The 15,398-nt window shown below is 47.0% G+C and overlaps 1 protein-coding gene and 1 long non-coding RNA gene across 6 annotated transcripts in view; one reads left to right on the top strand and one right to left on the bottom strand.

The window, feature by feature from the left end:
* Window positions 1-6,774, top strand: part of SCIMP (SLP adaptor and CSK interacting membrane protein) — a 28,659-nt gene extending 21,885 nt beyond the window's left edge. For all 3 annotated transcript variants that reach the window (XM_055367254.2, XM_004058381.5, XM_004058380.5), the window contains exons 4-5: window positions 1,672-1,745; window positions 5,712-6,774. In XM_055367254.2, the coding sequence (XP_055223229.1) occupies window positions 1,672-1,745; window positions 5,712-5,896 (259 nt within the window). In that variant the 3' untranslated portion in view covers window positions 5,897-6,774. The remainder of the gene's footprint in view (window positions 1-1,671; window positions 1,746-5,711) is intronic.
* LOC129528007 (uncharacterized) overlaps window positions 1-15,398 on the bottom strand; it is a 58,629-nt gene that overhangs the window by 34,252 nt on the left and 8,979 nt on the right. For all 3 annotated transcript variants that reach the window (XR_010131694.1, XR_010131696.1, XR_010131695.1), the window contains exons 2-4: window positions 6,770-6,915; window positions 2,449-2,627; window positions 1,377-1,523 (exon numbers count right to left, since the gene is read on the bottom strand). This is a non-coding gene — a long non-coding RNA (uncharacterized lncRNA). The remainder of the gene's footprint in view (window positions 1-1,376; window positions 1,524-2,448; window positions 2,628-6,769; window positions 6,916-15,398) is intronic.

Genomic DNA, 15,398 nt, shown 5'->3' with positions numbered 1-15,398 from the left:
TTTTTGAGATGGAGTCTCGCTCCGTTGCCCAGGCTGGAGTGCAGTGGCGCGATCTTGGCTCTCTGTAACCTCCGCCTCCCAGATTGAAGCGATTCTTCTGCCTCAGCCTCCTGAGTAGCTGGGACTATAGGTGCACGCCACCACACCTGGCTAATTTTTGTATTTTTAGTAGAGACTGGGTTTCATCATGTTGGCCAGGCTAGTCTCGACCTCCTGACCTCATGATCTGCCTGCCTTGGCCTCCCAGAGTGCTGGAATTACAGGCATGAGCCACCGTGCCCAGCAGCTTTTTGGTTTTTATGCAGTCTATTAATGGCATCATATAGTATATATTATTTGGTGTTTGGCTTTTTTGCTCAACATCATTTTTATGAGATTCATTGTGTGTAGTTGTAGATTGTTCATTCTTGTTGCTATAGAACATTCCACCGTGGAAGTACACCAGTATTTATTTATTTATTTATTTATTTTGAGACAGGGTCTCACTCTCAACCACGTTGGAGTACAGTGGTGCAATCATAGCTCACTGTCACCTCAAATTTTGGGCTCAAGTGATCCTCTTGCTTCAGTCTCCTGAGTAGCTGGGACTACAGGTGTATGCCACCACAACCAGCTAATTATGTTGTTTTTTTGTAGAGACTGGGTCTCCCTGTGTTGCCCAGGGTCTCCCTATATTACCCTTAAACCCCTGGGCTCAAGCCATCCTCCCTCTTTCGCCTACCAAAGTGCTGGGATTACCGATGTCAGCCACCTTGCCCAGTCACTTTACCATAATTAATCTATCCATTCTACTGCTGATGGGCATTTGAGTTGTGTGATGGCAAATTTTATGTGTCTGTGCTTCTCTGGACAACCCAGACTAATACAGGTCGTGTCCAATTCGGAGCTGTTGTGAATAGTGTTGCTCTGAACATTCTAATGCATGTTTTGGTGAACAGATGCGAGCATTTCGATAGTCTGTAGACCCAGTAGTGGAAATGCTGACTCAAGGTGTGTGTACATTCTGCTTTAGGAGTTCATCTGCTTTTGTTTTTTGTTTTTTTATTTGTTTGTTTTGAGACAGAGTCTCACTCTGTTGCCTAGGCTGGAGTGCAGTAGCATGATCTCGGCTCACTGCAACCTCCGCCTCCCAAGTTCAAGTGATTCCCCTGCCTCAGCCTCCCGAGTAGGTGGGATTACAGGTGAGCATCATCATGCCCAGCTGATTTTTGTATTTTTAAGTAGAGACAGGGTTTCACCATATTGGCCAGGCTGGTCTTGAACTCCTGACCTCAGGTGATCCGCCTGCCTTGGCCTCCCAAAGTGCTGGGATTACAGGCATGCGCCACCATGCCCGGCTCATCTGTTTTGCAAATAGAAATACATCTGGTGCCTACCTCTCCGAATCCAGCTCAGGTGAACCAGGAAGGTGTGCTCCATGCTCTGAATTATAGCACTTTATTTCCCTCCCCTCATTTTCAGCCATTTCCAGGGCTACAGAAAACGGTTTCATTAGGGTGCCAATTACAAATGGGAACCAGGACCTACAAAGGAAAGGAAATGCTTCCAATTAGTAGAGACCAAGATTTGAGTGTTCAACCCATTCACTTTCCTTGATGTTTTCTCTTAAATCGGCTGGGAGCAGGCATGGCCCAAACCAAACACTGATTCTCTCTCTTTCTCTCTCTCTAGGAATGTTCTTAATGAGTCGCCAGTTCAATTACCGCCTCTGCCACCGAGGAATTGGCCTTCTCTAGAAGACTCTTGTAAGTATATTTTACTGGTAGCAGTTTCATTTAGGGTAAGATAACGAGTTTATCAAGGTGTCTTTTTTTTTTTTTTTTTTTTTTTTTTTTAGATGGAGTCTTGCTCTGTCACCCAGGCTGGAGTGCAATGGCACGATCTCGGCTCACTGCAAGCTCTGCCTCCCGGGTTCACGCCATTCTCCTACCTCAGCCTCCGGAGTAGCTGGGACTACAGGCACCCGCCACCACGCCCAGCTAATTTTTTGTATTTTTAGTAGAGACGGAGTTTCACCGTGTTAGCCAGGATGGTCTCGATCTCCTGACCTTGTGATCCACCCGCCTCGGCCTCCCAAAGTGCTGGGATTACAGGCGTGAGCCACTTTTTTTTTTTTTTTTTGAGATGGAGTCTCGCTCTGTCCCCCAGGCTGGAGTGCAGTGGCGCGATCTCCACTCACTGCAAGCTCCGCCTCCCAGGTTCACACCATTCTCCCACCTCAGCCTCCCGAGTAGCTGGGACTACAGGCGTCCACCACCACGCCTGGCTAATTTTTTGTATTTTCAGTAGAGACAGGGTTTCACCATGTTAGCCAGGATGGTCTAAATTTCCTGACCTCATGATCTGTCCACCTCGGCCTCCCAAAGTGCTGGGATTACAGGCGTGAGACACCGTGCCCGTCCCCTATCAAGGTGTCTTAGATAGCTCAGGCTGCTGTAACAAAAATACCATAGACTGGGGTGCTTATGCAACAGAAATTTGTTTTCTCGTTGTTCTGAAGCTGGAAGCCCGAGATGAGGGTGCTGGCCGATTTCTGTGAGGTTTCTGGTGAGGGTTCTCCTCCTGGCTTGCAGACAGCTGCCTTCTTGCTATGTCCCCACAAATGGCCTTTCCTTGGTGCATTCAAGCTGGGGAAGAGCATCAGGGAGTTAGATTTCTGGTGCTTCTTCTTACAAGGACACTGATCCTGTTGGATCAAGGCCTCATCCCTATGGCCACATATAGCCTCACTGGGGGTTAAGGCTTGAACACCTGAATTTTGGGGGGACACAAACATTCAGTCTGTAACACTAGGATTTATAGATGCAGCATCCTGATTATTTTATTTTTGAGGCAGAGTCTTGGTTTCTCACCCAGGCTGGAGTGCAGTGGCATGATTTCAGCTCACTGCAATCTCCACCTCCTAGGTTCAAGGTATTTTCCTGCCTCAGCCCCCTGAGTAACTGGGATTATAGGCGTGCACCACCACACCCAGCTAATTTTTTGTATGTTTAGTAGAGACGGGGTTTCACCATATTGACCAGGCTCGTCTTGAACTCCTGACCTCAAGTGATCCACCCGCCTCGACCTCCCAAGGTGCTGGGATTACAGGCATGAGCCACCACACACAGCCAGCATCCTATTTAAAAGAGACAGCCAGAAGCCAGGCACAGTGGCGTATGCTTGTAATCCTAACACTTTGGAAGGCCAGGGCGGGCTGATGACTTGAGCTCAGGAGTCTGAGAACAGCCTGGGCAACATGGCAAAATCCTATCTTTACAAAAATTAGCCAGCGTGATGGTGCACACTTATAGTCCCAGCTACTTGGAAGGCTGAGATGGGGGGATCGCTTGAGCCTGGGAGGTCTGCAGTGAGCCACGATAGCATCACTGCACCTGGACGACAGAGTGAGACCCTGTCTCAAAAAAAAAAAAGGGATGGAAAAGCAAAAAGGGGGCAGCATAAGTACCGACGCACCCAATAGCCTGATATAAGGGTGTAAATTCATGTTCAAATCCCAGCTTGGAACATAAACAGAAAGAAACATGGGGTGTCACTAGGCCTTTCACTTCCTATCAGAAAAACTCTGCCTGGTTCCTTTGACTGGAATGTTCTTCCTTAAGCTCTTTGCCTCGCTGGATTTTCCTCACCCTTCAGATGTCAGCTCAAAAGTTACCACCTCAAAGAGGCCCTCTCTGTCCACTCAACCTAAAGTAGTTCTGCTAATTTCCTTTATGAAACTGACAGTTATCCAAAATTGTGTTATTTACTTATTGTTCATTTATGTATTATTGATCTCCTCCACTGGAGTATAAACTTCAGGAACACAGGAACCTTTTTTGTCCACCACTATTAATATTTATCCACTACCTAGAACAGGGCGTGAGGCTCAGTCGATACTTAAGACAAATATTTTGATTGGATAGATAAATAATATTAGCTAACACTTATTGAGCATGCGCTGTGTTTCAGGTCCCACACTAAGCACTTTACAGGTATTAGCTCATTCACTCCTCACAACTCTACAAGCCAGGTACTTTTTTTTTTTTTTTTTTTTTGAGACGGAGTTTCGCTCTGTCGCCCAGGCTGGAGTGCAGTGGTGCAATCTCGGCTCACTGCAAGCTCCGCCTCCTGAGTTCACACCATTGTCCTGCCTCAGCCTCCTGGGTAGCTGGGACTACAGGTGCCTGCCACCATGCCTGGCTAATTTTTTGTATTTTTAGTAGAGATGGGGTTTCACCGTGTTAGCCAGGATGATCTCGATCTCCTGACCTCGTGATCCGCCCACCTCAGCCTCCCAAAGTGCTGGGATTACAGGCGTGAGCCACGCGCCCGGCCCAAGCCAGGTACATTTTTATTCCTCTTTGACAGATGAGGATGCTAAGGCACAGATAAGTGACTTACCTATAGTCACACAGCTAATGACTGCTGGAACCTGAACATGAACTCGGGTCTGTCAAACTGCAGAGTTCTGCAAATAGTGGCATTTCAGGTTTTCTTAGGAAAAGATGAGATTGTGGGAGAGGCAGTTCCAATCCCCATCAAAGATGGAGCTGAGCTGTTTCATCATCCTTCTATTACTTATGGACCTGTTCTTTTTGTTTGTTTTTTGTTTCTTTTTCTCTCTCTCTTTTTTTTTGAGACAGAGTCTCGCTCTGTTGCCCAGGCTAGAGTGCAATGGTGCAATCTTGGCTCACTGCAACCTCTGCCACCTGGGTTCAAGCAATTCTCCTGTCTCAACCTCCCGAGTTGCTGGGATTATAGGCACCCGCCATCACGCCCAGCTAATTTTTGTATTTTTGTAGAGACAGAGTTTCATCAGGCTGGTCTCGAACTCCCGACCTCAGGTGATCTGCCCACTTCAGCCTCCCAAAGTGCTGGGATTACAGGCATGAGCCACCGCGCCCCAGCCTCCTGTGAACCTGTTCTGTACTAATTCCACCTTTTGAAAACAACGCCATCCCCTTTCTTCTTAAGAGAGATTTGTACATAAGCAATTACAGAGAGTCCTGGAAAACAGTGTAAGTCACTGGAACGGATGTGCCAAAAAGGAAATATGATTTGTTTCACTTCCTTGTAAAAATTAGGATCTGCAACACAACAGCACTCATGTGACTACTGGGCTCTGGTCTGTTTCTTTTCATCCATTCTTTTTTTTTTTTTGGAGACAGGGTCTTACCATGTTGTCCAGGCTGAAGTGCAGTGGCGTGATCATGGCTCGTTGTAGCCTCAACCTCCTGGGCTCAGGAGATCCTCTTGCCTCAGCCTCCCAATTAGCTGGGACTATAGGCATGCACCACCACATCCGGCTAATTTTTAAATTTTTCTGTAGGGACGAGGGTCTCCCTGTGTTGCCCAAGCTGGTCTGGAACTCCTGGGCTCAAGTGATCCTCCCACCTGGGCCTCCCAGAGTACTGGGACTACAGGTGTGAGCTTCTGCACCTGACCTGGTCTGTTTCTTTTCTAAGCTTTTGCTTCATGGTTTCCACGCAGTGCAGGCTTAGGCAGAAAGATACGGGAGTCAAGATGTCTGACTAATATTTTCCATTTACTCACTTGGGTGATCCTGAGACCGTGTCAGGTCTGCGTCTAAATTTCCTCTGTAAAATGGGGATCTGGCCCACTAGAAGCGGGAAGATCACTGAAACGTGAAAATCACACTGAGCCACTGCATTCAAAAATATAAAAACACATGATAGCTTTGCATCTAAGGACCTTTTTGTGTATTCTAGCCCCACAGGAAGCCCCAAGTCAGCCGCCTGCTACATACTCACTGGTAAATAAAGTTAAAAATAAGACGACTGTTTCCATCCCAAGCTACACTGAGCCTGAAGATGACTATGACGATGTTGAAATCCCTGCAAATACTGAAAAGCGTCATTTTGAAACAGCCATTTCTTCTTTTTGGCAAAACTGAAGAGGGTTCACACGACTTATTTTAAAACAATCAAGAACGGTTGAACTTCAGTAGGTCTCTGGGCCCTGAAAGCCAGTGGTGATTTTATGAAGCTCTGTAAGATAAAGCACTTCCCAAACCTTAGATGAAGACACCCCTGCGATCGGATGACTGCAGCCAGAGGAGACACATGGGTGCTCGGCTCTGAGGACTTAGAGGGGTCAGCCTTGTGCTGTTGAGGAAACTTTCCATGGGAAGGACCACAGGGCTCCATGGCTCCCACCTGTGGGAAACTACTCATTTCTTGGCATTCTTTCCCCCTTCATTCCCTTTGGTTTGCATGGTTCTGAGTGATACTAAATCTCAGCATTTGGTTGTGCAGACCCTCCCAGGCTCCCATCCCCAGCAAGGCCCTCACCAAGCATGCTGGTCTTTACCCTCTCACCCCACCCACCTCCTGCACTGTGAGGCTGTGGGTGAGTTACAGCTGAGTGCTCTTGTGCCCAGGTTCCCATACCACATCTCGCGAGTTTGCAAGGGCAGGGAGTACCTTTTGTTCTTGTGAACCCTCCCCACCTAGACACCCTGCAAACCCCAGTGCCTTTATATGATGTAGGCCAAATTGACCATAGAGATTTGAGTTTTCACCTAGGTTTTTTCCCCGTGCTTGCAAGTTGTACTGTAACAATGGACAACGGACAAAGTTACCTTCTGATTTACACCTAGAAGCATCATTTTGCAATAGGTGTGTTGGGGGTGCTACAGGAAAAATAGATTTCCCCGAGGAAAAATCATGGGGAACAGGAAAGAAAAGGGGCATGTAACAATGGCATATACAAGATGAGAGTTCAGGGGGCTTAACATCCCCTGTCCATCATTTTCATCAGTACTTACTCGAGTTCTAGGAAAACAGCCTCAAGCCCCTTCCTTCCAGATCACTGTCCCTGTGCATCTGGGAGGAGGCAGAAGGTCCACTGTGATGTGCTGCAGCCAATGAGATGGGCCAGGGACGTGGGCAGATGTCTTGTTAAACAAGTGTCCTAATGGGGTCAACAAGGCCCGAGTCAGCTTTATAGGCTCTTAGACCTCATCAATTCCTTCTAGCTGATCGCCAGAGCCCTAGGACTTGACTCATTCTAACTATACTCACAAGATGCTGGTTTCTAAGTAACCCCTGGGAAATCTGGCAAATGAACAGCCTTGCAGAGAGAGCACTGTGAACCTGGAAAGGCCTGAGAGTGACTCTCAGATTTCCCTCAAGAGATGGGAAAATGTGTTCCTCCCATTTTCAAGCTTTCTCCCTCAATCAACGCTGGAGCACTGGGGACCTGGGCTTCCTCCCTGGTTCTCTCTTTCCAGACTCTATGAAGGCTTCCACCTTGCTAATAATACCTCCTTAGGAGGCCGAGGTGGGCGGATCACCTGAGGTCGGGAGTTCGAGACCAGCCTGACCAACATGGAGAAACCCCGTTTCTACTAAAAATACAAAATTAGTCAGGCATGGTGGCGCATGCCTGTAATCCCAGCTACTTGGGAGGCTGAGGCAGGAGAATCGCTTGAAACTGGGAGGCGGAGGTTGCGGTGAGCCGAGAACGTGCCATTGCACTCCAGCCTGGGCAACAAGAGTGAAACTCCATCTAAAAATAAATAAATAAATAAATAAACCCTCCTTATGTTAGGCCAGTAGTTATCTAACTATGGCCTTACGGGACTCTGGTATCCCACCAGCCAAAGAGAGGACTCTTCCCAAATTATAGAACAAAAATAAGCCAAAGGATTGGAGTGTTTCAAACACATGCTTTCTTCTTATAAATGTTCTGTAAACCCTCCATGACTATGACAAAAGTTAAAAACAAATGCCAGACAAATGTTGATTCTTCCTTGGTTTCTGGGACACCACCCTCTCCTGGCTCTCCTCCTGTCTCCATCTCATTTTGGGGCTACCCACTCTTTCTGAAGCATCTCTTCAATGCTGGTCTTCCTCAGGTTCTGTCCCCGTGTCTCTGCCCATCTGCCTCCAACACTCACGAGTGATCTCACCAATGTCCATGAGCTCAGTGGGCCCCTCCTTTTTTTTTTTTTTTTTGAGACTGAGTCTCATTCTGTCACCCACGCTGGAGTGTAGTGGCACAATCTCAGCTCACTGCAACCTCCCCCTCCCAAGTTCAAGCGATTCTCCTGCCTCAGCCTCCTGAGTAGCTGGGATTACAGGTGTGTGCCAACACGCCTGCACCCGGCTAATTTTCTGTTTGTTTTTAGTAGAGACGGGGTTTCACCATGCTGGCCAGGCTGGTCTTGAACTCCTGACCTCAAGTGATCTGCTTGCCTCAGCCTCCCAAAGTGCTGGGATTACAAGTGTGAGCCACCACGCCTGGCTGCCCCCTCTATTCTGACTTCAGCTGAGCTCTTTCTCTCCAGCTGGGTTGCCTCTAAGACATCTCCTTGTGACTGCCCCACACACCCCCTCAAGTTCAGCATACACCAAAAGGAACTGATGACCTACCTCCAGTCCCAAATGTCTTGTGCTCTACTATCTTCTTAGTTGCTGAAGTCAGAAACTAGTATCCTTCTCCCCACACTGCTTTGTTTCCAGAGCTCCCCATGTTACTTGTGCCTCCCACATGGTTCTCCAATGAGTCCACATCTCTCCGTCACTGTTCTGAGGTCAGACAATTGCCAGCGCTTGCCAGGAGAATATCAACAGCCCCCTGACTGCTCCCCTGCCTCTGGCACCTCACCTGCCGTCCACTTTCTACATGGCACCCAGTGACTTCCTAAAGTGAACATCTGACCACTTCATTCCTTTGCTTAAATCTTCTCTTTGCCCGTTAACCCCAGAAAAGGACCAAACTCTTTAACCATGGCTTACAAGATTTGTCAGGATCTGGTCACTGATTATCTTTTGCCAAACTCTTCTCCCCCAACCCCCTTGCAACCTCCACTCTGCCCGAGTTTTTTGCTCCAGCCACTTAAAATGACCTTCACAGGCTGGGCACAGTGGCTCACACCTGTAATCCCAGCACTTTGGGAGGCCGAGGTGGGTGAATCATGAGGTCAGGAGTTTGAGACCAGCCTAGCCAAGATGGTGAAACCCCGTCTCTACTAAAAATACAAAACGCAGCCGGGTGTGGTGGCACATGCCTGTAATCCCAGCTACTTGGGAGGCTGAGGCAGAAGAATCACCTGAACCTGGGAGGCAGAGGTTGCAGTGAGCCTAGGTTGCACCACTGCACTCTAGCCTGGGCGACAGAGCAAGACTCCATCTCAAAAAAAAAATAATAATAATAAAAATAAAATAAAATGACCTTCACTATGGTCCCTCTTGCCCCTGTGCACAGCGCCATTCCTCTGTATGAAACATTCTTCCCCACCTTTGGATCCTTCCCATTTCATCTTGGCTACCCTTTCCTCATGACCCAACTTGGGTTGGTGCCTCCTGGATGCTCTCCTTTCATAGCATTAGCATGTTATAATTATTGCTTATCTGTCTCTCTCCTCCACTAGACCCAAAGCAACATGAGGGCAGGGAATGTGTCCTTCTTTCCTCTACTGTTTTCCCTGTTCCTAGCACAGTGCCCAGGTACATTGTAGATGCTCAATAAATATGTTGAATAATCAACTGGGTTGAATGAATGAATCAATGAACTCTGAGCTCTCACAGCTCCCATACTTGGCCCTATGGAAATACTTCTCCCTTTGTATTATAATTATTATATATTATAATTATAATTACCTGGTTACTTTCCATCCTCCTTTCTAATCTGGGGGCTCCTTTGGGATGGAAATTGTCTCAGTGCTGTATTCCCACTGTCCAGCACAAAACCTGGCACATGGTAGGCAATATTTATTGACTGTTGAACATTCATGGAAAATCTAACAATTGGTTTGACAAAACAATTTTTTTTCCTCTGGACATGTGTAATTTGGCTGAGATTTTATACTGGGAACGTATAATAAAGCCAAGTTTTCTACTAGGGAAATTGTTACCAGCTTGGATGATAGATTTAAATATATCAAGATTTCATAGGATCTTTTTGTATATTCCAGCACCACAGGAAACCCCAAGTTACCTATTGAATACATACTCATCAATAAATAAAGTTAGAAATAAGGGCTGGGCGCAGTGACTCACGCCTGGAATCCCAGCACTTTGGGAGGCCGAGGCAGGTGGATCACCTGGGGTCAGGAGTTCGAGACCAGCCTGGCCAACATGGTGAAATCCCGTGTCTACTAACAGTACAAAAAATTAGCCGGGCATGGTGGCGCGCACCTGTAATTCCAGCTACTTGGGAAGCTGAGGCAGGAGAATTGCTTGAATCTGGGAGGCAGAGTTGCAGTGAGCCAAGATCATGACATTGCACTCCAGCCTGGGCAACAGTGAGACTCTGTCTCAAAAAAAAAAAAAAAAAAAGAAATAAGGAGATAGTTTCCATCCTGATCTATACTGAACCTGAAGATGACTATGATGATGTTGAAATACCCACAAATATTGAAAATTGTCATTTTGAAAGAACTCCTGTTCTGCCACCTTAACTGTTTTAAGAACTGATGCTTGGCCAGGTGCGGTGGCTCATGCCTATAATCTCAGCACTTTAGGAGGCCGAGGCAGGTGGACCACTTGAGGTCAGGAGTTTGAGACTAGCCTGGCCAACATAGTGAAACCCCATCTCTACTAAAAATACTAAAATTAGCTGGGCATGGTGGCGGGCGCCTGTAATCCCAGCTACTCAGGAAGCTGAGACAGGAGAATCATTTGAAGCTGGAAGGTGGAGGTTGCAGTGAGCCGAAATCGCACCACTGCTCCCCAGCCTGGGCGATAGAGTGACTCTGTCTTAAAAAAAAAAAAAGAACTGATGCTTTACTCATACCACAAATCAGTGGATTATAGTTTTCCTTATAATAATTACTATCTGATCTTCTTTGCAATACAAACAAGATTGTTTTCAGGAAATGCACTGGTATTACCAACAACAAATTTTACAAATCATGTGTATTCGTTAGGATGCTTTAGGCTGCAAAGAACAGACTATCCAACTAAAGATAACTTACACAATGAGGAGTTTATAATTTCGCAAAGCAAGAAGTCTAGAGGTAAACACTCCAGAATTCAGCAGCTCCATAATTTAGGGGTGTGGACTAATTTCAAATTGCTTAGCTTTATCCTCATGGTGGCAAAATAGCTGCCATAGCTCCAAGCATCTGTACATGATAACATTGAAAGTTAGAAAGAAAATGGGCATTATTAACATGTATCTTTTTTTTTTTTTTTTTGAGATGGAGTCTCATTCTGTTGCCAGGCTGGAGTGCAGTGGTGCGACCTTGGCTCACTGCAACCTCTGCCTCCTGGGTTCAAGCGATTCTCCTGCCTAAGCCTCCTGAGTAGCTGGGACCACCACACCCAGCTAATTTTTGTATTTTTAGTAGAGACAGGGTTTCACCATGTTGGCCAGGATGATCTTGATCTCTTGACCTCATGATCCACCTGCCTCAGCCTCCCAACATGCTGGGATTGCAGATGTGAGCCACCGCGCCTGGCTGTATCGTTTTATTAGGGAGGTGAGCCCCCAGCAACTTTCCCTAATGTCTCATTGGCCTGGAGTGGTCCACATACCCAGGGTTTTAGTCCATTTGGTCTACTATAACAAAATTCCTTAGACTGGATAATTTGTTAAAAACAGAAATGTTGCTGAGAGTTCTGGAGGCTGGGGAGTCCAAGATCAAGGCGCCAGCAGATTTGGTGTTTGGTGAGGGCTCACTCTGTGCTTCACACCTTCTCACCGTGTCTTCACATGATAGAAGGGGAAGACAACTTTCTGGGACCTCTTTTATATTATTTTATTTTTTGAGACAGAGTCTTACTTTGTCACCCAGGCTGGAGTGCAGCAGCACAATCATAGCTCACTGCAGCCTCAAACTCCTGGGTTCAGGTGATCCTCTCGCCTCAGCCTCCTGAGTAGCTGGAACTACAGGCACATGCCACCACACCTGGCTGTTTTTTTTTTTTTTTTTTTTTTTTTTTGAGACAGAGTCTTGCTCTGTCGCCCAGGCTGGAGTGCAGTGGCATGATCTCAGCTCACTGCAAGCTCCACCTCCTGGGTTCACGCCATTCTCCTGCTTCAGCCGCCCAAGTAGCTGTGACTACAGGCACCTGCCACCACAACTGGATAGTTTTTTTGCATTTTTTTAGTAGAGACAGGGTTTCACCGTGTTAGCCAGGATGGTCTTGATCTCCTGACCTCATGATCCACCTGCCTCGGCCTCCCAAAATGCTGGGATTACAGGCATGAGTCACTGCGCCTGGCCTATTTTTTTTCTTTCTTTCTTCCTTTTTTTTTGGTAAAGATGGAGTCTCACTATGTTGCCCAGGCTGGTCTTGAACTCCTGGACTCAAATAATCCTCTTGTCTCAGCCTCCCTAAATGCTGGGATTACAGGTATGAGCCACCGCACCCAGCCTGGGTCCTCTCTCATAAGGGCATTCATCCCATTCATGAGGGCAGGGCCCTCATGATCTAATCACCCCAAATGCCCTGCTTCTTAATACCATCATCTTGGGGGTTAGATTTCAACATACGAATTCTGTGGGGACACAAACATAGACCATAGCATTCTGCCTATGACCTCACAAAATCCATGTCCTTCTCAAATGCAAAATAGATTTATTCCATCCCAATAGCCCTAAAAGTCTTAACTCATTCCAATAACAGCTTTAAAGTCTAAGTCAACATCTCAACTAAATGTTGACTCATTCCAAGTATGGGCAAAAGTCAAGATATGATTCATCCTGAGGCAAATTGCTCTCCAATTATGAGCCTGTGAAATCAAACTACTTATACAATGTAAGTACGCTTCCAAAATACAATGGTGGGACTGACATAGGATAGAAATTTCCATTCCAAAAGGGAGAAATAGGAAAGAAGAAAGGGGTGATGGGTCCCAAGTAAGTCCGAAACTCAACACGGCAAACAACATTAAGTCTTAAGGTTTGAGAATAATGTTTGTCTTGACGTCCTACCCCCCAGATATCGGGATGGGGGTTGGGCCTCCAAGGCTCGGGGCGGCCCCCCCATGGCTTTGCTGGGCACAGCCCACTCTGCAGCTTTCATGAGTTGGAGTCTCGGACCTGCAGCTTTCCCAGGCTGGAGTTGCACGCTGGTGTCCCTAACATTCTGGGGTCTTGGAGGCACCCCCGTCCCCATGGCTGTGCTGGGCATTGCCCTAGTGGGGGCTCTCCGCAGTGGCCCTGCCCCTTTGGCGGTGCTCCGTCTGGGCCTCAAGCTTCCCCCAGGAATCCTTTGAAATCTAGGTAGAGGTAGCAATGCCCTCACAGCCCATGCACTTTGCGCAGCTGTGGAGATAAAACTGCTTGGACACCACCATGCTTTACTGTCTATGCCTCCCAGAGGGATGGCCTGAGTCACAGCTGGGCCCACTTGAGCCACAGCTAGGGTACGCCAGGAGCCCTGAACCAGAATGCAGGGAGCAGAGCCTTGAAATCGCTTTGACTTCAAGGTCCTAGTTTTCTGGGCCTGTGATGGGCAGGGCAGCCTCTAAAGATCTTCGGAATGGTTTCAGGGTCCTTCTTCGCTGTGATGCTGAGCATCTGGCTTCCATCTCCCCACACTAACCTCCTTATCAAAAGTTTCCTTGGTCACATTCTTGGTGTTTTCTCTTCAACAAGCTTTTTCATTCTTTACAACATGGGCAGGTAGGTAAATTTCTAAATATTTAAATTCTGCTGCTTTTTAAATCATAAATAACATCTTTGGCCGGGGGCGGTGGCTCATGCCTGTCATCCCAGCATTTTGGGAGGCTGAGAAGGGCACATCGCCTGAGGTTAGAAGTTCGAGACCAGCCTGGCTAACATGGTGAAACCCCGTCTCTACTAAAAATACAGAATTAGCCGGGCGTCGTGGCACAAACCTGTAATCCCAGCTACTCAGGAGGCTGAGGCAGGAGAATCACTTGAACCCAGGAAGTGGAGGTTGCAGTGAGCCAAGATCGCGCCACTGCACTCCAGCCTGGGCAAAAAGAGCAAAACTCTGTCTCAGAAAGAAAGAGAGAGAGAGAGAGAAAGAAAGAGAAAGAAAGACCATCTTTAATTGGTTTCTCTCTGCTAGCATTTTACTATAGGCATTCAAGAGAAGCTTTGCCGCACTCTCAACACTTTACTCAGATATTTTTTCCACCAAATATCCTATTTCATCACTCAGAATTTCTACCTTCCATAAAACACTAGGACATACAATTCAGCCACATTCTTTGCCAGATAATCAGGATCATTTTTCTGCCAGTTTCCAATAACATGTTCTTCATTTCCATCTGAGACCTCATCAGAATGGCCTTTAACATCCATACTTCTACTAGCCTTCTGGTACAACCTCTTAGGCAATCTCTAAGAAAACTGAGGCTTTCTCTGTAGCTCTCCTCTTCTTCTGAGCCCTCACCAGAATCACCCTTCACAATCTATTTACAACAATACAGGCTTATTTTGTGTGTGAGACAGAGTCTCATTCTGTCACCCAGGCTGAGAGTGTAGTGGCTCGATCTCAGCTCACTGCAACCTCCGCCTCCCAGGTTCAAGCGATTATCTTGCCTCAGCCTCCCAAGTAGCTGGGATTACAGGTGCCCACCACCACACCTGGCTAATCGTTGTATTTTAGTAGAGATGGGGTTTCACTATGTTGGCCAGCCTGGTCTTGAGCTCCTGACCTCAAGCAATCCACCTGCCCTGGCCTCCCAAAGTGCTGAGATTACAGGCATGAGCCACCGCGCCCAGCCAGTTTTGACTCTTTAAAGAGATTCAAATAATCTCTTAAGTCAGTAGTCCAAAAGGCTAAGACCAACAATTTTGGTTTATCTTCCCGTTGAAAGGACTCTCCATACAGAACTCCACATCCAAACCTATTCATGCTGTATCAACAACTTTAGAACCCAGTAACTCCAGGAGTCTGGTTATTATGACAAATGAATACAGTGGACCATCTCTTCTGCCGAGGCGACAGTTCCCTCATTTAACCCCACTAATAGCTAGATAATCCCCTAAAGACAGATTTAAAAAAAAATTTCTTGCCGGGCGCCATGGCTCACGCCTGTAATCCCAGTACTTTGGGAGGCTGAGGCGGATCATAAGGTCAGGAGATCGAGACCATCCTGGCCAAGATGATGAAACCCCGTCTCTACTAAAAATACAAAAATTAGCTGGCGTGGTTGTGCGCACCTGTAGTCCCAGCTACTCGGGAGGCTGAGGCAGGAGAATCACTTGAATCTGGGAGGTGGATGTTGCAGTGAGCTGAGATTGTGCCACTGCACTCTGGCCTGGCGAAAGAGCAAGACTCCATCTCAAAACCAAACAAACAAACACAATTTCCATTTGTTTTTGTGATGTATGTTGCATCATAGTACTATTTCTGCATGGACATGTCTCCTGAATTGTAGTTTGCTTCTGTTTATAACCTATTCCATCTGCTTTCCCTGAGTGCACATGTGTGTGCTCTGCCATGGCTAAGCGGCAGAATGGAATC

The sequence above is a fragment of the Gorilla gorilla genome, chromosome 19, assembly GCF_029281585.2.
Source record: "Gorilla gorilla gorilla isolate KB3781 chromosome 19, NHGRI_mGorGor1-v2.1_pri, whole genome shotgun sequence".
Lineage (NCBI taxonomy): Eukaryota > Metazoa > Chordata > Mammalia > Primates > Hominidae > Gorilla > Gorilla gorilla.
Note: the sequence above shows the minus strand (reverse complement) of the source record. Positions and strands in the feature narration are given on the sequence as shown.